The 18,928-nt window shown below is 26.6% G+C and overlaps 2 protein-coding genes and 1 pseudogene across 2 annotated transcripts; all 3 read left to right on the top strand.

Moving 5' to 3' along the window:
* Nucleotides 1-2,331: 2,331 nt before the first annotated feature.
* On the top strand, nt 2,332-11,136 carry LOC105429285 (putative odorant receptor 85d; annotated as a pseudogene).
* A 1,048-nt stretch (nt 11,137-12,184) lies between these two features.
* Nucleotides 12,185-15,325, top strand: LOC105429286 (odorant receptor Or1-like). The gene is made up of 5 exons (XM_089077142.1): nt 12,185-12,546; nt 12,991-13,326; nt 13,558-13,753; nt 14,103-14,258; nt 14,413-15,325. The coding sequence occupies exons 1-5, from the start codon at nt 12,185-12,187 to the stop codon at nt 14,473-14,475; spliced, it is 1,113 nt and encodes a 370-aa protein (XP_088933268.1). The 3' UTR covers nt 14,476-15,325.
* A 909-nt stretch (nt 15,326-16,234) lies between these two features.
* On the top strand, nt 16,235-18,502 carry LOC148936656 (odorant receptor 4-like). The gene is made up of 5 exons (XM_089077141.1): nt 16,235-16,596; nt 17,059-17,394; nt 17,630-17,825; nt 18,134-18,289; nt 18,434-18,502. The coding sequence occupies exons 1-5, from the start codon at nt 16,235-16,237 to the stop codon at nt 18,500-18,502; spliced, it is 1,119 nt and encodes a 372-aa protein (XP_088933267.1).
* Nucleotides 18,503-18,928: the final 426 nt, after the last annotated feature.

The raw sequence follows: 18,928 nt of genomic DNA, 5'->3' as shown, positions 1-18,928 counted from the left end.
AATTGATCTTTTTCGCCCTCTGTTCTCCGTAACATAGAGCATTATATTATTCTAAAGTATATAATGACTGAATTCACGCAAAACAATGCAATTTAACAACACTTTTACACTTCCTCACCTCTGTAACGTTCGGTTTTTGCTACTCAACAACCGCGTGCAAACACCTTCGATCATTATCCCGCTCATCGCGGCGCGTTAGTATGCCGACAAACTGTCGTGATCAGGTCGGAACCGGCGGGAATCGAGTTCTCCGTGTTCTTATCGCGCGTCGTTACCCTCCTCATTCCACTTTGTCTCTCAATCGGGCCCTTTTATGATTCGTTTGGTTGCCGTCCTCCTGCACCTCCTGTCAAACGTTTCCTCCCTCGGCTATGCATGTCGTTTGCGGCGCGCATAGGGATAGAGCGGGATGGTAGCGCGAGCCTCTCTGTGTTGACAGGCAAATATTTGTCACGGCATACACCACCACCGTCAACCACCTCCGCCGCCACCACTGCCGCCGTTACCTCCATCTTCGTCTCGTCAACGCGTCCATCGCGCTCACCAACCCTTTTCCACTCCTCCCGCTTCAAGTCGCGTTTTCGCGCGGACGACCCTGAGGACGAGCGCTCTGAAAGACGCGCTGCAAAATTTCCCGGTAATGCAATGATGACGTTCCGCTTCGAGAATCTTGCATCCTCAGCTTTCGCTGTATAGTCAGCTTGCACGTATTTCAGAATTCTTGCGTATCTCGGGATCTACATCTGCTTTGAGATCTGAAAAGGGAGAGTTAAAATAAGTGCTTCTCTGAAAATGTTGACAATATTAAAGATATTTGAAAATGTTAAACGTTATTGCTATTTTCTATTTAGTTTTTTTATATCTCTTAGAAATCAAATATTATTCATAATGATAGAATCTTCAAAGATAAAACTCGAATACGTTTTCTAATTAATTTTAATATTGTATATTTTTACGTGGATTTGCAAGTGTCTTGAGTGAGTTGTAAGAGAGTTAAAAGTAGCGTCTAGCTGCATGAGGTTGCACGCAGCACAATGAATATTGAGTATACGGAACCTTCCTCACAATGAAATACGATGAATAAGGTCAGAATGACCAGGCGCAACCACTTTAAGCAGAAGGTTAAGCATCATTTTAAGTTTCCAGGTACACTTGTATGCTTATATCTACCTATACTTGAATCCAAGAATGACTGGCGCCACATGTAAATTATATGCGAAGTTAATTAACATATATAAAGAATAATATTTTTTATATAATTCACAAAAGTAATAATTTTATAAAAAGATTTTAAAATTTGAAAAAATTGTTCACATATATTTTTGTTTTCGTAAAAAATTTTCTAACGAAAATCAGAGAACGTGAAAAGAGAGAAGATAGAGAAAAAAAGATTCAGTAGTTTCTGTATTTGTTCAATAATATTTTATTATAAAAGTATGATTATGTTTTTGTTAGAAAATTTTTTAAAACAAAATTTTGCATGTCAAATATTTTATCTTATAGTTAGATTTAAAAGTTTAAAACATTTTTTTATGGTTAAGAATTTTTTATGAAAGTGAAATAAAGATCATTGGCTTTAATTTTATCAATTCTTTTTGTAGAAAATACAATTTACGAGATATTTTGGAGCAACATGTACAACATTGATCGAGATGAGAAATCAAGTGTTTGAGATCCATTATGATACTCCCGCGCAGCCGGTAACAATATTGTGACAATGTGAAGTATGTTTGATGGAAGGGTAAGCGTCCGAATTAAGAATCAACAGAATGACTTTTCGATGATAACTATCGAAACTCTCTTCCAATCTCTCTCTCTCTCTCTCTCTCTCTCTCTCTCTCTCTCTCTCTAATTATATTAATTATGAATAATTCATTATTTAATAGAACGAACAAACTACAACTTAGTCGTTTTATTTTAAAGAACTAGGGCAGGCAAATAAAATATTATTTTATTATATCTTAATTACATTTTAATATTATTATATTATTTTTATGTTATTGTATTAAATATTATTATACATAATATTTTAGACAGATCATTATCAAACTAGTTGTTTAACTAAATGTTAGTATATTAAATTAATATATAAATATAACATATAATAATAAACTTCCTTTGTTTGTGACATATATCATATTCTAGTATTAGAATCAAGTCAATAGTTCGGAGACTACCTTAATTTTTCACGGTCATTTCGCAAATCTCCGAGATTTCGAAACTGGATCAGTTTGTTCGATCGGCGACGGTTGACGGTGCTTTATCATTCGATTAGCGACTGTGTGACGGAAACTGGGCTAGAAAAAAAAGAATTCCACGGGTGGGAACGAAATGCAATTGAGTCTTTGTTGCGCTTTTGACCCCGAAGTCGACTAGACCGGCTAGTGTCTGCCCGTGTTTGTCCCGCGCAAACTTTGTTTTTGCAAATAGAACCACGTGTTCCTCCGTTCACCCTCTATCCCTCCCTGCTCTCCGTGCACTTCTACCCCTCTTCGCTTCGTTTTATGTGTCTCTCTCTCTCTCTCTTCCCCCTTTCTCTCTTTCCTTCTCTCTCTTCTTCTCTCTCACATCCTCCATCTCTGAATCTACACCCCTTTGCACACACATGCGACAGGTGCCCGACTGGTAAACTATAACAAAAAAGCAAGCTCATTCAGACGATTTGCGCACGATTGGCTTCGCTGTTTGATTAAGGAGTTTATCCGGCATCGGAATCCACGGCGATTTCGCCGCCTCAATGTTCATCCTCGTTCGGGCTGTTCTCACGTGTGAAGCGGCTAATAAAATTTTCCTAATATACACAGTACTGACTATTAATTTACGAAGGATTTATAAAGGATCAAATTTCCAATAAAAAAATGTCACAAATATTGTATTTGATTGCCACACTTTTAAAATTGCATCAATATTACAACAAGTATTTTTGATAAAATAATAAGGAATTGTGGTTCTTAAGAATATAATAAATTTTAATTTTTATGATAAATTATAAACCAACAAAGCATGAAAGTAGTCAGTAAAATTTAATAGCTTTTAATTTATTAAAAGTGCTACGTTCTAACGATGTCGCTCTGTTCTTCTAAAACAAATAGATTTCTTGCTTTTTAAAATTCGTCGTGTGGACGTGCTAGATGAGACGGAGGCGCAGCATCACGTTGTTCGAAACATGTGTGGCACATACTAATTGAAGGGCCAGTCAGAAGCAACACGGTAGCGAGCCAGGCGATTAACACCCGGAGACCACACGCATTTCGGGTTCCACATATTAGAAAGCCGTTCTGTCTCTCAATGAAAAAAAAGTTAGATGTTTTGATGTACAGGTCGAATGAAACATAATGGTGATAAATATATTATCAGATATAACGAGATCACGTAGAGAGATCGTAATACAAATAATATAATGAAAATATATTTGAGCAATGATATATCCATAGTTTTACTTCTTTAGGTCACAAATTGTAAATTTGTAATTTTATCGGATATTATAAGTAGAAAATAAATTTTATTTAAGAATTTACAATTGGGTTTATTAAAGTAAACTTTCAATTGGTAGATTCTTTCATTCATTACCCATGCGAATTTATAAACTTCGGCTAGTATTATTATTTGTACAAACTATACACACCTCGTGAGCAAAAGGATCGTGCCGAGGATGGCAACGACAGGGAAGATGTGAAAAAGCGACGACTTTCGGAAGTTCATGAAAGTTCGTTTACACAACTCTTTCCCTCGCTGCGATGCATTATGCTCTCGAGACGTAGTGACCTGAAATCTTCGACCTCTGCCGCTCTTCTCGAGAGAACAGCAACGCGTCTCGTTATTCAGGTGTACTTTCTATAGGTTTGCGTTATACAACGTGTTTCGAAAATCATGTACGGGGAACGACGAGAGTTTCTATGTCTGCAAATGTGTAGATTCCAGAAAGAACAGTTTCTGTTCTTTGAAAATATCTGTTTTCGTCGCATTAAAAGATTCCTACATAGAATATTGTAACAGTGAAAACAGAAGGTTCCGTAATTATCATTATTATCTATGACGACATAGATACTAGATTTCAAACACGTAGAAATTGTATAATTTAATGTTAAAGATTTTCGAGATATATAAATAACTTTTTTAAGAATTAATATTGAGCATATATGAATATGCATGAAAACAAAGCTTAAATAAACGCAGATAAAGTTTAATTAAAAAACATAAGTTTCAAGGCAAACGTAAAAGAATTGTATAATTTTTATATATTTTTCTATATTTTCTAATTTCTATATATTTTTTTCTGTTACATATACATATAAATTTTCTGTGCGAAATTTATTTATTCCTAAATAATTTTGCCACATTTTATAATTCTATCATATATGTATTGTAAGTAAAATCTTTGCAAAATACAGAGTAAAATCAACATATTTTGTTCTCGATAAAATTTGAATTGTTGTAAAGTCAGTTTTCTCATTTCGCGAAAATGCAAAGAAGAGAAAATATGGTTTGAGAGATTCAACTGATATGAAACGTGCATCTCGAGACTGGTGTCATTTTCTACCCGGTATGCTGTCCGGCCGACTACTTCTTCTGATGGAGTGCTTCGTCCGCGCGCGCAATCCCGAAGAGCACTCGAGGCCGAGTCGAGAGAGACCTCTCTACATGGGTGGTCCATTCTTCTTACGCATGCATTATATAAGTCTTGTAGAGTTCACACTAAGGACAACAGAAGCCGGCCAGACGATAGGATTTGTTAATTGTACCCGGTGACCGACCCGCAAAGAATGCGGGAACGCGTTCGACCCAGAAACATGATAAAAGTTTAAATTTTGTCATATACGTTTCTTGATAACAAGTCTAACAAATGATACTCTAAATAAAGAAAAAAAAAGACGAGAAAATCAATTTTACTTCGGGACATTATTGCAAATAACACACAAACAAATTTTATGATTTGAATTTCGAATATGAAAGATTTTTTTAGAAAAATACGATTAATGGTAAATAACAATAAAATAAAAATAATTTTTAAAGAACACTCTATATGTGGCGTATAATTCGGACGAATATAAAATCTGTTGGTTGTGATAATCGAAAACTCTAAAGCATGAGAACATACATTTATTCTTAGAATCGGTTATTGTACGAAGTTGTTTCATTTGTTGCTATTGATAAAATGATTTGTCATATTTCCACACTGAGATCATAGATAATAATATAACTATATATACATGAATCTTGCAAATCTTTTTTTCTCTTTCAACTTTTTTAAACTTTTTTCATATTAAAGTATTTTAAAAAAATGTTTTGAAGTTTTACTATAAAATTAATATTTATATAATATTTTTTCCTAATTTTTAAATTTTATTTACAAGTTTATCGTTAATAGTTTATTTTATTTAATACACTTCTTTTTAAAGCAATACTTGTATATTTAATTGTGTGTTGAAATGTGAAAATTAATTTACAAAGAAACGAAAAGAAAGGATAAGCCTGAAGATAAGATTAACAGCAAGATTAACTCTCTTTCAAGAATGGTCCAGAGTAATATGGCCGATTCATCATGGCGTGTCCTGTTCACTTTCCTCTTTTGGACTTTGGACAACGTACACATGGGATATAGAATACGGGGAGAAGAACGGGGAGACATTGCCTGTATTTTGCAGATAAGGACAGACCCTATATCGTAACGCGACAACTTCCCGACCCTTTTGGTACGATCAGATTTACCCCGCTTCGCTTTTAGGTTTCGCTTCATCTTTGCCCTCTCGTTGGAATTTCACATGGTCACGGTCCATCTCGTGCAGATGTGAAATATGAGATACTTATACGATACTTATCGATAACAAATCTCGATTTAAACATTAAGCCATTTACACTTTATCTCAAAATTTAGAAGATATAATCTTATTTATAATGTCACATATCGTGGATTTTAATAGCAATATTCTAATTTGCTTTTTATACACATATACTTTAATTATTTATATACTTTTTATAGATTTCATAAGATTATAAAGATAAAACATTAATTTGAATTTTAGATTGTATAAAATGAATTTTTGTTAAATATAGATTTAACAAAAATAGATTTAATTTAGTAGAATACTAATTTTCCAAAATGTACGACTATAAAGGTATATTTACTATTAATTCATAAGCATCAAAAAAATTAATATATTTTTGATTAAAAAAATTTACATAAAAATAGATTTTCTCTAAATAATTCTATTGATATTGCTAATAAGTAACTAAAATATTAATTTTATTAAACAAAAATATTTTCTACATAAAACAGAATATACAAATTGATTTTTATTGAATTTTGAACAATTTAGGAGAATTTATAAATTAATAATTATTACTTTGTGAAAAAAGATAGAAAGTACATATAAATGACTTAATTTCTCGAGCATTTAGTAGATAGTAGAGTCATCTAGTAGCTTTTCTGAAGAACTATTGACAAATGATATATTATACATATTTTTAAACATTCTCAGTTATCAATTGACGATAATTATAAAATAAAAACAACTAGAAATATAACATACTCTAAATGTATCTCTAGAAATATTTTTTTGACTTATTATTATTAGATTTATAATGTAGAGAGAAGCTTGAGAATTGTCGCATCCGTATTTTAGCTGATACCAAACATTACCAGCATCTCTATGTACATAAAATGCACACCTTGGACTGTGTAGCCATAGATATTTCTGACGGATAATATGCTGATATATCGATACACATATTGATTTATTAGCTTTCAAAAATGATTGTAGCTTATATTGAATACGCAGAAATATTATACTAGTAGTGCAGGAAAGTAGGTACGGCTACAAGTTACACAAGTTACATCCATTTTCTTTAGGTGACGCTAGTGTGCAGAGATTTATTTATCACAAAAGTTCTATTTGATATTGATATAAATACTGACAAATTATGAAAAACGGCTCATTCTGAATAAATTTTTATGATTACAAAAGACACTTCTGCTTCTCATACTATTGATGAGTCTTGAGTTTATTGAAGAATGTAGATAAATATATATCGATTGTCGATATAAATTTCTTGTCTGTCGATATAAATGATTTAAATTCTTAAAATATATAAATATTTTAATAATTACTTTGTTATAAAATTGCATCTTTTTTTCATAATTTATCATCTACATTGGTAATTAAATCTAATTAATAGTAATAGAAATGTAGTTTTAAATGAAAACTCATAAATAATAATTTATAAAATTAATTTATTGTTATGCATTCCTCAAATTTTAAAAGTTATACATACTTTAATAAGATCTACTCGTTTTATTAATATCATGCCTTTAATATATATTATTGTGTGTTACTTTTATTAAAGATAAAGAAATTTATTTAGTTTACCTTAACAGTTAATATATACACATAGCACACTATATATATATATATATATATATATATATATATATATATATATATAATAATGTCCTATTATGTATATACCTTATTTTTGTTAATTTTGATATGTTCTGATAAATTTCACTTGACATATATAAGTGATATATTTAATTTTAAGCAGATACTTTTTCTTGCACAATTTAAAGTAATAAAGGAAATGTAGATTAACTTTTTTTTTAACATAGTGTAATTTACTATATGTTAATTTATTATGATTAATATTATTTTTTATAGCAACTTTTTAAATTTTCTTTTAATTTTTCGCTTTTATTACATACAATACAAAAAAATCACATATAAGTTTTTAAACTATATATTTTTTCTTTCGCTTTAACAAGAACAAACATTTAGTAATTCAATGACTGCTAAAATAAAAAATGTTCCATCGTACTTTGTATTAGCGAAATTAAATATGGTTTAAGATACACGTCTGCATCAAGATTTTATATTACTAAACATAATTGATAGCTTGCTGATATTGTATGATATTGAACTGTAAAACGACAGTTGGCCATACAAATGGCAGTACACGACATCATGTATAAAACATGAATTTTAAAATCGTTGCGTATGCGAAAATATCGTTCTATGTAGGGACGTAAAATTACAAGTTCTATACCATGATAATGATATAGTGTCGAATGCATAGACGGAAGTTACAAATAAAAAGTTGAATTACGGAACTATAGACCCTTTCATGATTGTCAGTTCAATCTTTTTAGTTGTCGTGTTGCAAAGAATATAATGCAATATAATTATTGTATTATTAGTGCTCAATATATATACATATTTCGTATTATTAATAATTAAAAGAAACTGAATTAAAAGCTATCACTATTTTTTGATTTATAAATAGACATTTTTTAAAAATAAAAATTAAATTACGCATAATTATTTAATATATATGTACATTTTGTGACCAAAAATTATCTTATATAATATCTTATATCTTATGATAAAATAATAAAATACTTTCAGCAACAATATTGAGAGAAGTATCCATAAAAGAAATAAAGAAGACATATAAAATTTATATTTCTTAATAAATAATACAAAACATTTTAATATTTGCATAATTTATTTCTCATAACGTAAACGAATACGAGAAATAAAAAACATGAACGTTTTAAAAATTTACATTTAAAATTCTTACTATTTGCGGGTGTTGGCCACCAAATTCGTGGACATCACCATATAAACGTATTATGTACAATGTATATACAGTTCTTATACTTTTGCTAATAAATACTATTACGTTAACACAATTGATGGATATAATCTTAACTATGGACAATGCCGATGACTTTACTGAAAATTTCTATGTGACGCTTGCCATGCTCGTATCATGTTATAAGATGTTCAGTTTGTTGAGAAATCGCAACAACATCGAAATGCTCATCGATATTCTAATGAAGAAAGCCATGTAGACCTACTGAACATGATGAGATAGAGATTCGGCAGAAATTTGATAAACTTGTACTGCAAATATCATAAAGTAATAAATAGTTATGGAATAATCATATGTAGGGAATCACATCTTTATATTATATTAATTATTATACGTATAATAATATAATAGTTATGAAAAATATTGCGCAATGCATATTACTAGTAATTAGATATTATATACAGACATACATAATGCGATCTTTTAAAAAAATAATTTCAATTTAGGAGAAATTTTACATGTTGACATTAAATACAAAGAAAGAAACAAGTTCTGTTAAACTATATAAAAATTTAATCATATATAAATTTGAAAATAATCTTATCTATCTTGAATTATTATATAAGTATAAATTATACAAGTATTATATATTATAAAATTATATAAAATCATGCAAGTCAAATTGGTTGCTAGAATATAAAAAATATTTGCAATACTGTTCTTATGCTTATTGATAGTCTAACAAAATTATTTTCAGATTTATATTTAATCACATTTTTAGATATTTCAACAAAACTGTTTTTTCTTTTTTTTGTATAAAAGTATTGCAATTCTATATCAATAATAAAACACACTCTACTATGCAACTTTGGTTGAATTGACATGTGCATTTGCATTAGCAGCATCTGTGTTTAAAGACTACAGAAAACACAAACTAGCTTTTCGAGCATGGTTACCATTCAACTATTCTTCGCCGATGCTACTTCGAATCGCTTACGCTCATCAGTCGATAAGCTTGACAGCTGGATCGGTCCTTCAGATTGCTTGTCGACAGTCTCATTTGCGGATTATTAATGCACGTTTGTTCTCAGCTAGAAATAGTAGAGTGTCATTTGAAAAAGATTGTAGATAAGCCATATTTTCTGCAGGAGTGCGTCGTACAACATATATGCATTTTCAAGTCTGTTCTTTGTTATTATTATACACAAATAAAAATAATCTTTTATATGTGTAATTTTAGAAATTGAATTTGAATGTTACATTTGATTCTGGATTCGCATTAATGATAAACGAAAAATTTAGATCAATCATCACTATCCAGTTTTTAGTGAGTATGTTAGTAGTGTGCTTCAATCTATATCAACTGACACAAAGTGCATTAAGTGCGAAATACATTCAAATAATATTATACATGTTTTACATGCTGACACAAATTTCTTTTTATTGCTGGTATGGAAATGAAGTTAAATTAAAGGTATGCACTTTTAAAATAAATATGTCTTTCATATAAAATTATCGATTTTTTCTCTTAAATTCTGTTTCTTTTCTTGCATACTATGTAAAAATACATTTTTTATGCATATTATGCATATTATAATAATATAATATTAATGTAAAAGTTATATCTATATATTATTATATCACGCTCAATAAACATAAAGTAACAATAATATTATATGACAGTATATAATAATTTAATTCTCGAATAGAAAATTATAACATTAATATAATATAATATCATAGTTATTTACTGTGATCTACAGTATATTTACAGGACAAATATTAATTTATACTTAATACAATAAAGTTTTTTTCAGAAAGAAAAAGAGATGTATATTTATATTTTAAATCAGTCTATAAATTTTATCATACTTTTATTGTTATTTATATTGAAATGTAAAATTAACCTATAAAAAATACATGTAATTTGATTTTGCCTCTTTTTCTTTCTCTCTCTCCTTATCTAAATAATAATAAATAAATCATTCTCTGTATTCTTAAATGTAGAGTCAACAATTGGTCAGTGATATGTTCGAAGCGGAATGATATACGTTGGATTGTAATATGCAAAAAAGTTTGTCATTAATTATAACACGCAGTTCAATACCTATCGAATTCACCAGTGCCTATGTCATCCCTATGAATCTTGAATCATTTGTAAATGTTAATATATTCTCTTTAATTTAAAATTTGCAAATAATATTAAATTAATGGACAAATTTATTTTTTAAATTTAATTCTTATTTCTTTTATATAGTGCAAGTGCAATAACAATAATGCAAGTGATAATAAATCTAATTAAAAAAGAAATAGTTGATTATAAATAATCATTAAAATCAACTTTATTAATATGTCATTTTAATTAATTACAAATAATTTATAAATTAAAAATAAAAAATTTGTTCCTTTTATTTTAAAAAATATCTTCTGTTAAAAAAAATCATTTATTTATGATGGAAATATGTATTAAGCAAATGACTTTTTTTATTGCAGTTGCTCAAGACATCATATTCTGCTTATAATATACTTCAACAAATGCGGGAATAAAGTTGGGAATAAAAGATATAAGTAGAAGAAAATTAATATTTATATTTCATATTTATATAATAGTGTTAATATAATAGTGTTACTATTTATATGAAAAATATGTTAATACACAAATAGAATGTTAAATAGGGTAAATAATAATTTTGTATATTAAATAAGATTATTATATAGAGAAAATAAATATTGCATAATATTTTCTTTTGTCGGCACTAATAATATAATATTTTTATAATAATTTTTACTCACATTAAAATACGATACTGTTTTATAATGGTATTTTAATATTAGCATATTTAGAAATCGTTTGATCATTAAAATAAAAATCGTTTATCATTTTGCATACAATCACATTGTATATACCAAGGCACCTTAATTTTTTAATCTGATTAGAATTGATAACAGTCAATGTAAACAAGAAAAGTCGACGTATTATTATACACTCGATATAAAATAAAGATATTTTTCAGAATAAACAAAATATATGCAATTATTTATGATGACAATTTAGAATTCTTATATTCTCAAACTCTAGAAAGAACGTCATTTTATTCGTGATATTATTTTCATAAAGCTTTATATCACACAGAATATTGTGATACAGAATTTACATCTAGCAATTTGTATTTTTCTTTAGCTGATGTAAAACTATTATCTGAAGAATACAATTTCAATTTAAATAATAAAAATCGTTATTCATAAAAGGGGAAGAATATCTTTGTCAGAAAATCGCGTGACATATAGACATCTATAGACATTCGATATTATCAGTCTCTTTAAAGATTTCACTGTGAAAACTATATCACTGTATTCGCGTACGATTTCAATCAAAGATATTTTCGAAAAAAATTATTGATTGATATCCATGTATTTTAATTGTTAGCTGTTACAAAACTTGGTGCATACAATTTTGTTATACGAAATATATATCTAATATGTAATATATATATCTGCAATGTTTGAAATTTCGAAATAAATGGGAGCGAATAAAACTGCTAAACAGTTTATTTTTTTATCATATACGGAAAACAGACAAAAAATTAAAATTACAATGCGTGTATTAGGACTTACGCTTAAAATTCTAACAAGCTGCGGTTGTTGGATTCCGGATTCCTGGACATCTCCTTATAAACGTGTACTATATTACGCATATACAGCTTTTATATTTGTATTAATAAATACGTTTACATTATCACAATTTTTGGATTTGGTTCTGATCGTGGACAATGCAGATGAATTTACCGATAATTTTTATATATTGATTGCCATGATGATTTCCTGTTCTAAAATGTTTAGTCTATTGATAAATCGTAATAATATCGCATTACTAATAGAAATTCTTAGGAAGAAATCATGTAAACCACTTGAATTAGACGAGTTAGAAATTCGACAAAAATTTGATAAAATTATTGAGTAAGTATTTTAATGTAATTTTTGTTATAATTATTGTTTAATACATATAACAACATTTTAATTTTCAAATAACAGTTAAATAATCTATATTTTTATTAAAAATTTGTAATTAAATCTAATTGCTATCTATTTAGGATTAGTCATTTTATTTTTTTTTTATTCTTTTACAACATATTATATTAATTTATTATCATTTATAATTTTTTGGGGATAAAGTTTCTAACGTTAAAACGTCATTGTGTAATTTTTATATTATTTATAAAAGATATTACAAATGGCACTCCAGTTTTACAATGTATTTTGTTTTCTGTCAAATTTATTTAGCAAATTTTGATTGGTAAGTTTTTTGAAAAGAAGTTTCTTTATTTTAAAAGTGCAACAGATAATATTGATAAAATTATTATATAATAATTGAGATGTAAAACCATCTCTAGTTCTTTACAGGGGGAACACGCTGCATTATGCGATTTTAATTGAATTTTCATGCACGTACTCGGTGATACAATCATTTTTCACGGCCTACTTGAAGGAAAAGTTAGCATTTAGAGCATGGTTACCGTTCGACTACTCAACAACAGTGCTTTTTCATTTTATGTATTTTCATCAATTAATAGCTTTGCTTGTTGCGGCTCTTTTACAAGTTGCTTGTGACAGTATGATATGCGGATTACTGATGCACATATGTTGTCAAATAGAGATATTGAATTCTCGTTTGAAAAGAATCATACACAATCCAAAAATTCTTCGCGATTGCGTCATTCAACACAATCTTTTAATCAAGTTTGTTTTATATAATTAATATTAGCATTATTTTTTGTGCTGTTTAAGATTATATACACAAGGAATAGTTTTATTTGTTATCTATAAAAAATAAGTTATGAAAATAAATATAAAATAATTATATAGCTTAATATAAATTTTTAAAAAATAAAATATGTTTTTCTTATAATTTTAAATATATTATTTATATTTATAAAATATTAAATATATAACATATTTGATTGACTTTAGATTTGCACTTTTGGTGAATGAAAAGTTTAGATTGATTATTACCTTACAATTTATTGTAAGCACATTAGTGGTGTGCGTTATTCTGTACCAACTGACCAAAACAGATGCAAATATCATCCAATTAGGCTTGTACATGTCGTGTATGCTAATTCAAATCTTTTTGTACTGTTGGTACGGGAATGAAGTCAGACTAAAGGTATGTTATCTGAATTTATTTTGTGTGTGTTCAGTCTACTTGTTTTGTTATAGATAAAAACAATTAAAAATGTTTGTCATTATTTCTTATGCACATTTGGATAAAGATGAACGTTTTATTTTTTTAATATTATTCAAATACAAGATTTAAATCACAGCATATAATTATTATATTATTGTGTACAACATTTTTCTCAGTTATTGTTTTAATATTTACATCTTAATATATATAAAATAATATATTAAAAATATTATAATGCTAATTGAGAAATTTCACATTTTTTTATATTCAAAATGAATGAATGAATACTTTGAATTCTTAATAATATCCTTTAATAATATCCTTATAGAGTATAAAAGTAATAAATGATGTATTCGAGATAGAATGGCTCCAATTAGAACCGGATGTAAGGAAAGATTTATTAATAATCACAAGATGTGGTACCATTCCTATTGAATTTACGAGTGCCTACGTTATCCCTATGAACCTTGATTCGTTTGTAGATGTTAGTATAATTTTATACAAATATATACAAATTTATTGAAATATATATATTAACAGCAATCTAATTATGTCTTTATGATAATGCAATAGTGATATATTATTAAACAATTCTAAAATAAGAAAAGATAACTAATTTATAATTTTGTTTATTTTAGTTACTGAAGACATCATATTCGGTATATAATATACTTCAGCAAATGAGAGATACAAGTATTTAAAAATAAATAAAAAATCACTGTTTAATATTATCTCCGTTAATAGAAATAATTCATAGAAAGATTAAAATAAAGTTTTTTTGATACTATAATTTAATGTTATATAATTTCACATATTTATTACATTGAAATAAAGGATATTATTATCCTAATATTATTATCCTAATATTTTCTTTAATTTAATAACTTTTTATTTTTCATATTGCTCAAAAAAAAGTATAAAGTTGATAAATATTTTCTATTATACTCAAGTTGTCTCTAATGTGCAAAAGAATGTAATGTAATGTTAAAACTAAATTTTTTTTATTATAGTCAAGGTTTTAATAAATTAATATTTTTCTTATATATGAGTGAAGCCCTGAATAAGTCAATATTTTGGTCAACATTTTAAAGAACATTTTAGAGTTTTATCCAAAATAGAATGACTTACATAAACGCAAAATACAAAAAAGATCTATTAATAATTGTAGTATATAGTAGAATACTGAACAAATTTAGTTATTCTATCTTATATTTATAAATTTGAAACTTGGATGTTGGTATAAATAATATTATATTATATTATATTTTTATATGTCATAATAATTAAGAAAGTTGGTTATTTATTTTCTTCAAAAATATAAATATATAAAATAAGTAAATTTTAAATGCATTGAGATTTTATTTAACTTTGCTTGCAGTTATTCAAGACATCGTATTCTGTTTATAATGTACCTAACAAATGCGGGAATAAAGTTGTAGAAAAAATACGAGTAAAAGAAATTGTTTATATTCCATATTTATATAATTGCTAATATTTGAATGAAAGAAATATGTAAAATAAGTAAAACGTTAAATTAGACTAATAAATAAATAAATTTTGTGTATTAAGATTTATCATAGAGATTTATCATAGAGAAATATAAATATTATATAATAGTTTCTTTTATCGACACAATATAGAAATAATATCTTTATAATAATTTTTACTCACAATAAAATACGATGCTGTTTTATAATATTTTAATATTAGCATGTTTAGAAATCGTTTGATCACTTTGTATAAAATCACATTGTATATACTGATATTTTAATTTTTTAATCTGGTTAGAATTGGTAAGAGTCAATGTAGACAAGGAAAGTTTTCGCTATTGTCGACGTACTATTATACACTCGATATAAAATAAAGATATTTTTCAGAATAAACAAAATATATGCAATTATTTATGATGACAATTTAGAATTCTTATATTCTCAAACTCTAGAAAGAACGTCATTTTATTCGTGATATTATTTTCATAAAGCTTTATATCACACAGAATATTGTGATACAGAATTTACATCTAGCAATTTGTATTTTTCTTTAGCTGATGTATGTAAAACTATTATCTGAAGAATACAATTTCAATTTAAATAATAAAAGTCGTTATTCATAAAAGAGGAAGAATATCTTTATCAGAAAATCGCGTGACATATAGACATCTATAGACATTCGATATTATCAGTCTCTTTAAAGATTTCACTGTGAAAACTATATCACTGTATTCGCGTACGATTTCAATCAAAGACATTTTCGAAAAAAATTATTGATTGACATCCATGTGTTTTAATTGTTAGCTGTTACAAAACGTGGTGCCTACAATTATGTTATACGAAATATATATCTAATATGTAATATATATATCTGCAATGTTTGAAATTTCGAAATAAATGGGAGCGAATATCTGCTAAACAGTTTATTTTTTTATCATATACGGAAAACAGACAAAAAATTAAAATTACAATGCGTGTATTAGGACTTACGCTTAAAATTCTAACAAGCTGCGGTTGCTGGATTCCGGATTCCTGGACATCTCCTTATAAACGTGCAATGTATTACGCATATACAACTTTTATATTTCTACTGATAAATACGTTTACACTATCACAATTTTTGGATTTAATTCTAATCGTGGACAATGCAGACGATTTTATCGATAACTTTTATATATTGCTTGCCATGATAATTTCCTGTTCTAAAATGTTTAGCCTGTTGATAAATCGTAATAATATTGTATTATTAACGGAAATTCTTACGAAAAACCCATGTAAACCAGTTGAAGATGACGAATTAGAAATTCGACAGAAATTTGATAAAATTATTGAGTAAGTATCTTGGCGTAATAACTTTTTAATTGTTGTTTATATAAAAGTTAAATGATCCTCTTTTTCTTATATTTTTCTTTACTTATTAATTATTAAATTTGCTATAATCAATTTAAAATTAACTACTTTATTATCTTTTTTATATCTTTTTGTGATATATATTATATTATATTAATTTTTAAAATAATGTTTTAAAATAATATTAGTTGAAATACTATTGTATAACTTTTATAATATTTATAAAGATTATTATAAATGATATTCTTAATCTTTTTACAATTGTATTTTGTTTTCTATCAAATTAATTTAATACATTTTGGGAAATTTTGTAATTTATCAATCATTTTTTATTAGTTTTTATCAATTTTTTTGGAAATAAAATTTTTTATTAAAAAGTGCAACAGGCAATATTGATGAAGGTAGTAATAAATAAGATGTAAAACCGTTTATAGTTACTTACAGGATAAACACGCTGCATTATGCAATTCTAGTTGAATTTTCATGCTCCTATTTGGCGGTACAATCATTTTTCACGGCTTACTGCGAGGAAAAATTAACATTTAGAGCATGGTTACCATTCGATTATTCGACAACAGTGCTTTTTCACTTTACATATTTCCATCAATTAATAGCCTTGTTTGTTGGAGCTTTTTTACATGTTGCTTGCGATAGTATAATATGCGGACTATTGTTGCATATATGTTGTCAAATAGAAATATTGAATTCTCGTTTGAAAAGAATTATACAGAATCCAAAAATTCTTCGCGATTGCGTTATTCAACACAACCTTCTGATCAGGTTTATTTTATAAAATTTATATTAGAATTAAAAATTTTTTTGCTGTTTAAGATTATATATAGGATAATTTCATTTCATGTAGTCTATAAAATATAAGTTATGAGAATGTTATAAAATAATATCGTCGTTTAATATAAATTTTTAAAGGTATAATGTTGTTCTTATAATTTTTGTAAAAGATATTATTTATATTTGAATAAGATCTACAATATATAACATATTTGATTAATTTCAGGTTTGCCCTATTTGTAAATAAAAAGTTTAGGTTGATTATTACCTTACAATTTATAGTAAGTACGTTGGTGGTGTGTGTTGTTTTATACGAACTAACCAAAGCAAATGCAAAAATCATTCAATTAGGTTTGTACATGTCATGTATGTTGACACAAATTTTTCTATATTGTTGGTACGGACACGAAGTCAGACTGAAGGTATGCTGTATGGATCTATTTTGCTTGTTTTTTATTTTGTTATATTTAAAGAAAATAAAAAAATATCTGTCATTATTTCTTATACATTTTAATAAACATGAACATTTTGTTATTTAATATTATCCAAACAAAATATTTAAAAAACAATATAATTATTATGTTATTAATATATAGTTTTTCAACTTTTAATATTTACATTTGATATATATAAAATAATATATTAAAAATATTAGTGCTAGTTGTGTGAGAAGTTATTTTTTTATTATTTATGAAATGAATAAATAAATACTTTAAATTTTTAATTGTAGAGTTTGAAAGTAATAAATGATATATTCGAGATAGAATGGCTCCAATTAGAACCGGATGTAAGGAAAGATTTATTAATACTCACAAAATGTGGTAGCGTTCCTATTGAATTTACGAGTGCTTATATTATCCCTATGAATCTCGATTCGTTTGTGGCTGTTAGTGTAATTTTATGCAAATATATACAAATTTTTAAAATATACATATTACATTGTTATTATGTCTTTATAATAGTCCATTGTGTAACTATTATAAAACAGTTCTAAAATTGAAAGGATAATTAATTTATAATTTTATTTCAGTTACTCAAAACATCTTATTCGGTGTTTAACATACTTCAGCAAATGCGAGATACAAGTATTGAAGAATAAATAAAAAATTATTGATAATTATGTAAAAATTATTTGATAATATTATCTGCATTACAAGGATAATTCATACAAAGACAAAGATTAAAATAAAGTTTCTATAATTTAATGTTATTATATAATTTTCATATTTAATTACACTGATGTAAAAGATATTATTATACCAATATTTCTTTTAATTACTTTTTATTGTTTTCACAGTATTCAAATAAGATGTATAGGATGTCTCTCCATCATAATATCTTTTAAGGACATGTTCCTGAGATCATTTTGAGATGAAAATCTTAATACGAAAATGTAGACTATGATACTTTTCAAATTATATAGATGTTAGATAAAAGAATGTCAATTTAAATTACATTATATGTTATTATTTTTTTAATTTACATTACATATTTTTTAAATACAATTTACTATAACATATTGTTA

The sequence above is a fragment of the Pogonomyrmex barbatus genome, unplaced genomic scaffold (assembly GCF_055798465.1).
Source record: "Pogonomyrmex barbatus isolate J1 unplaced genomic scaffold, ASM5579846v1 scaffold2, whole genome shotgun sequence".
Taxonomy (NCBI): domain Eukaryota; kingdom Metazoa; phylum Arthropoda; class Insecta; order Hymenoptera; family Formicidae; genus Pogonomyrmex; species Pogonomyrmex barbatus.
The sequence above is the reverse complement of the archived record's forward strand: the minus strand, read 5'-3'. Positions and strand labels throughout refer to the sequence as shown.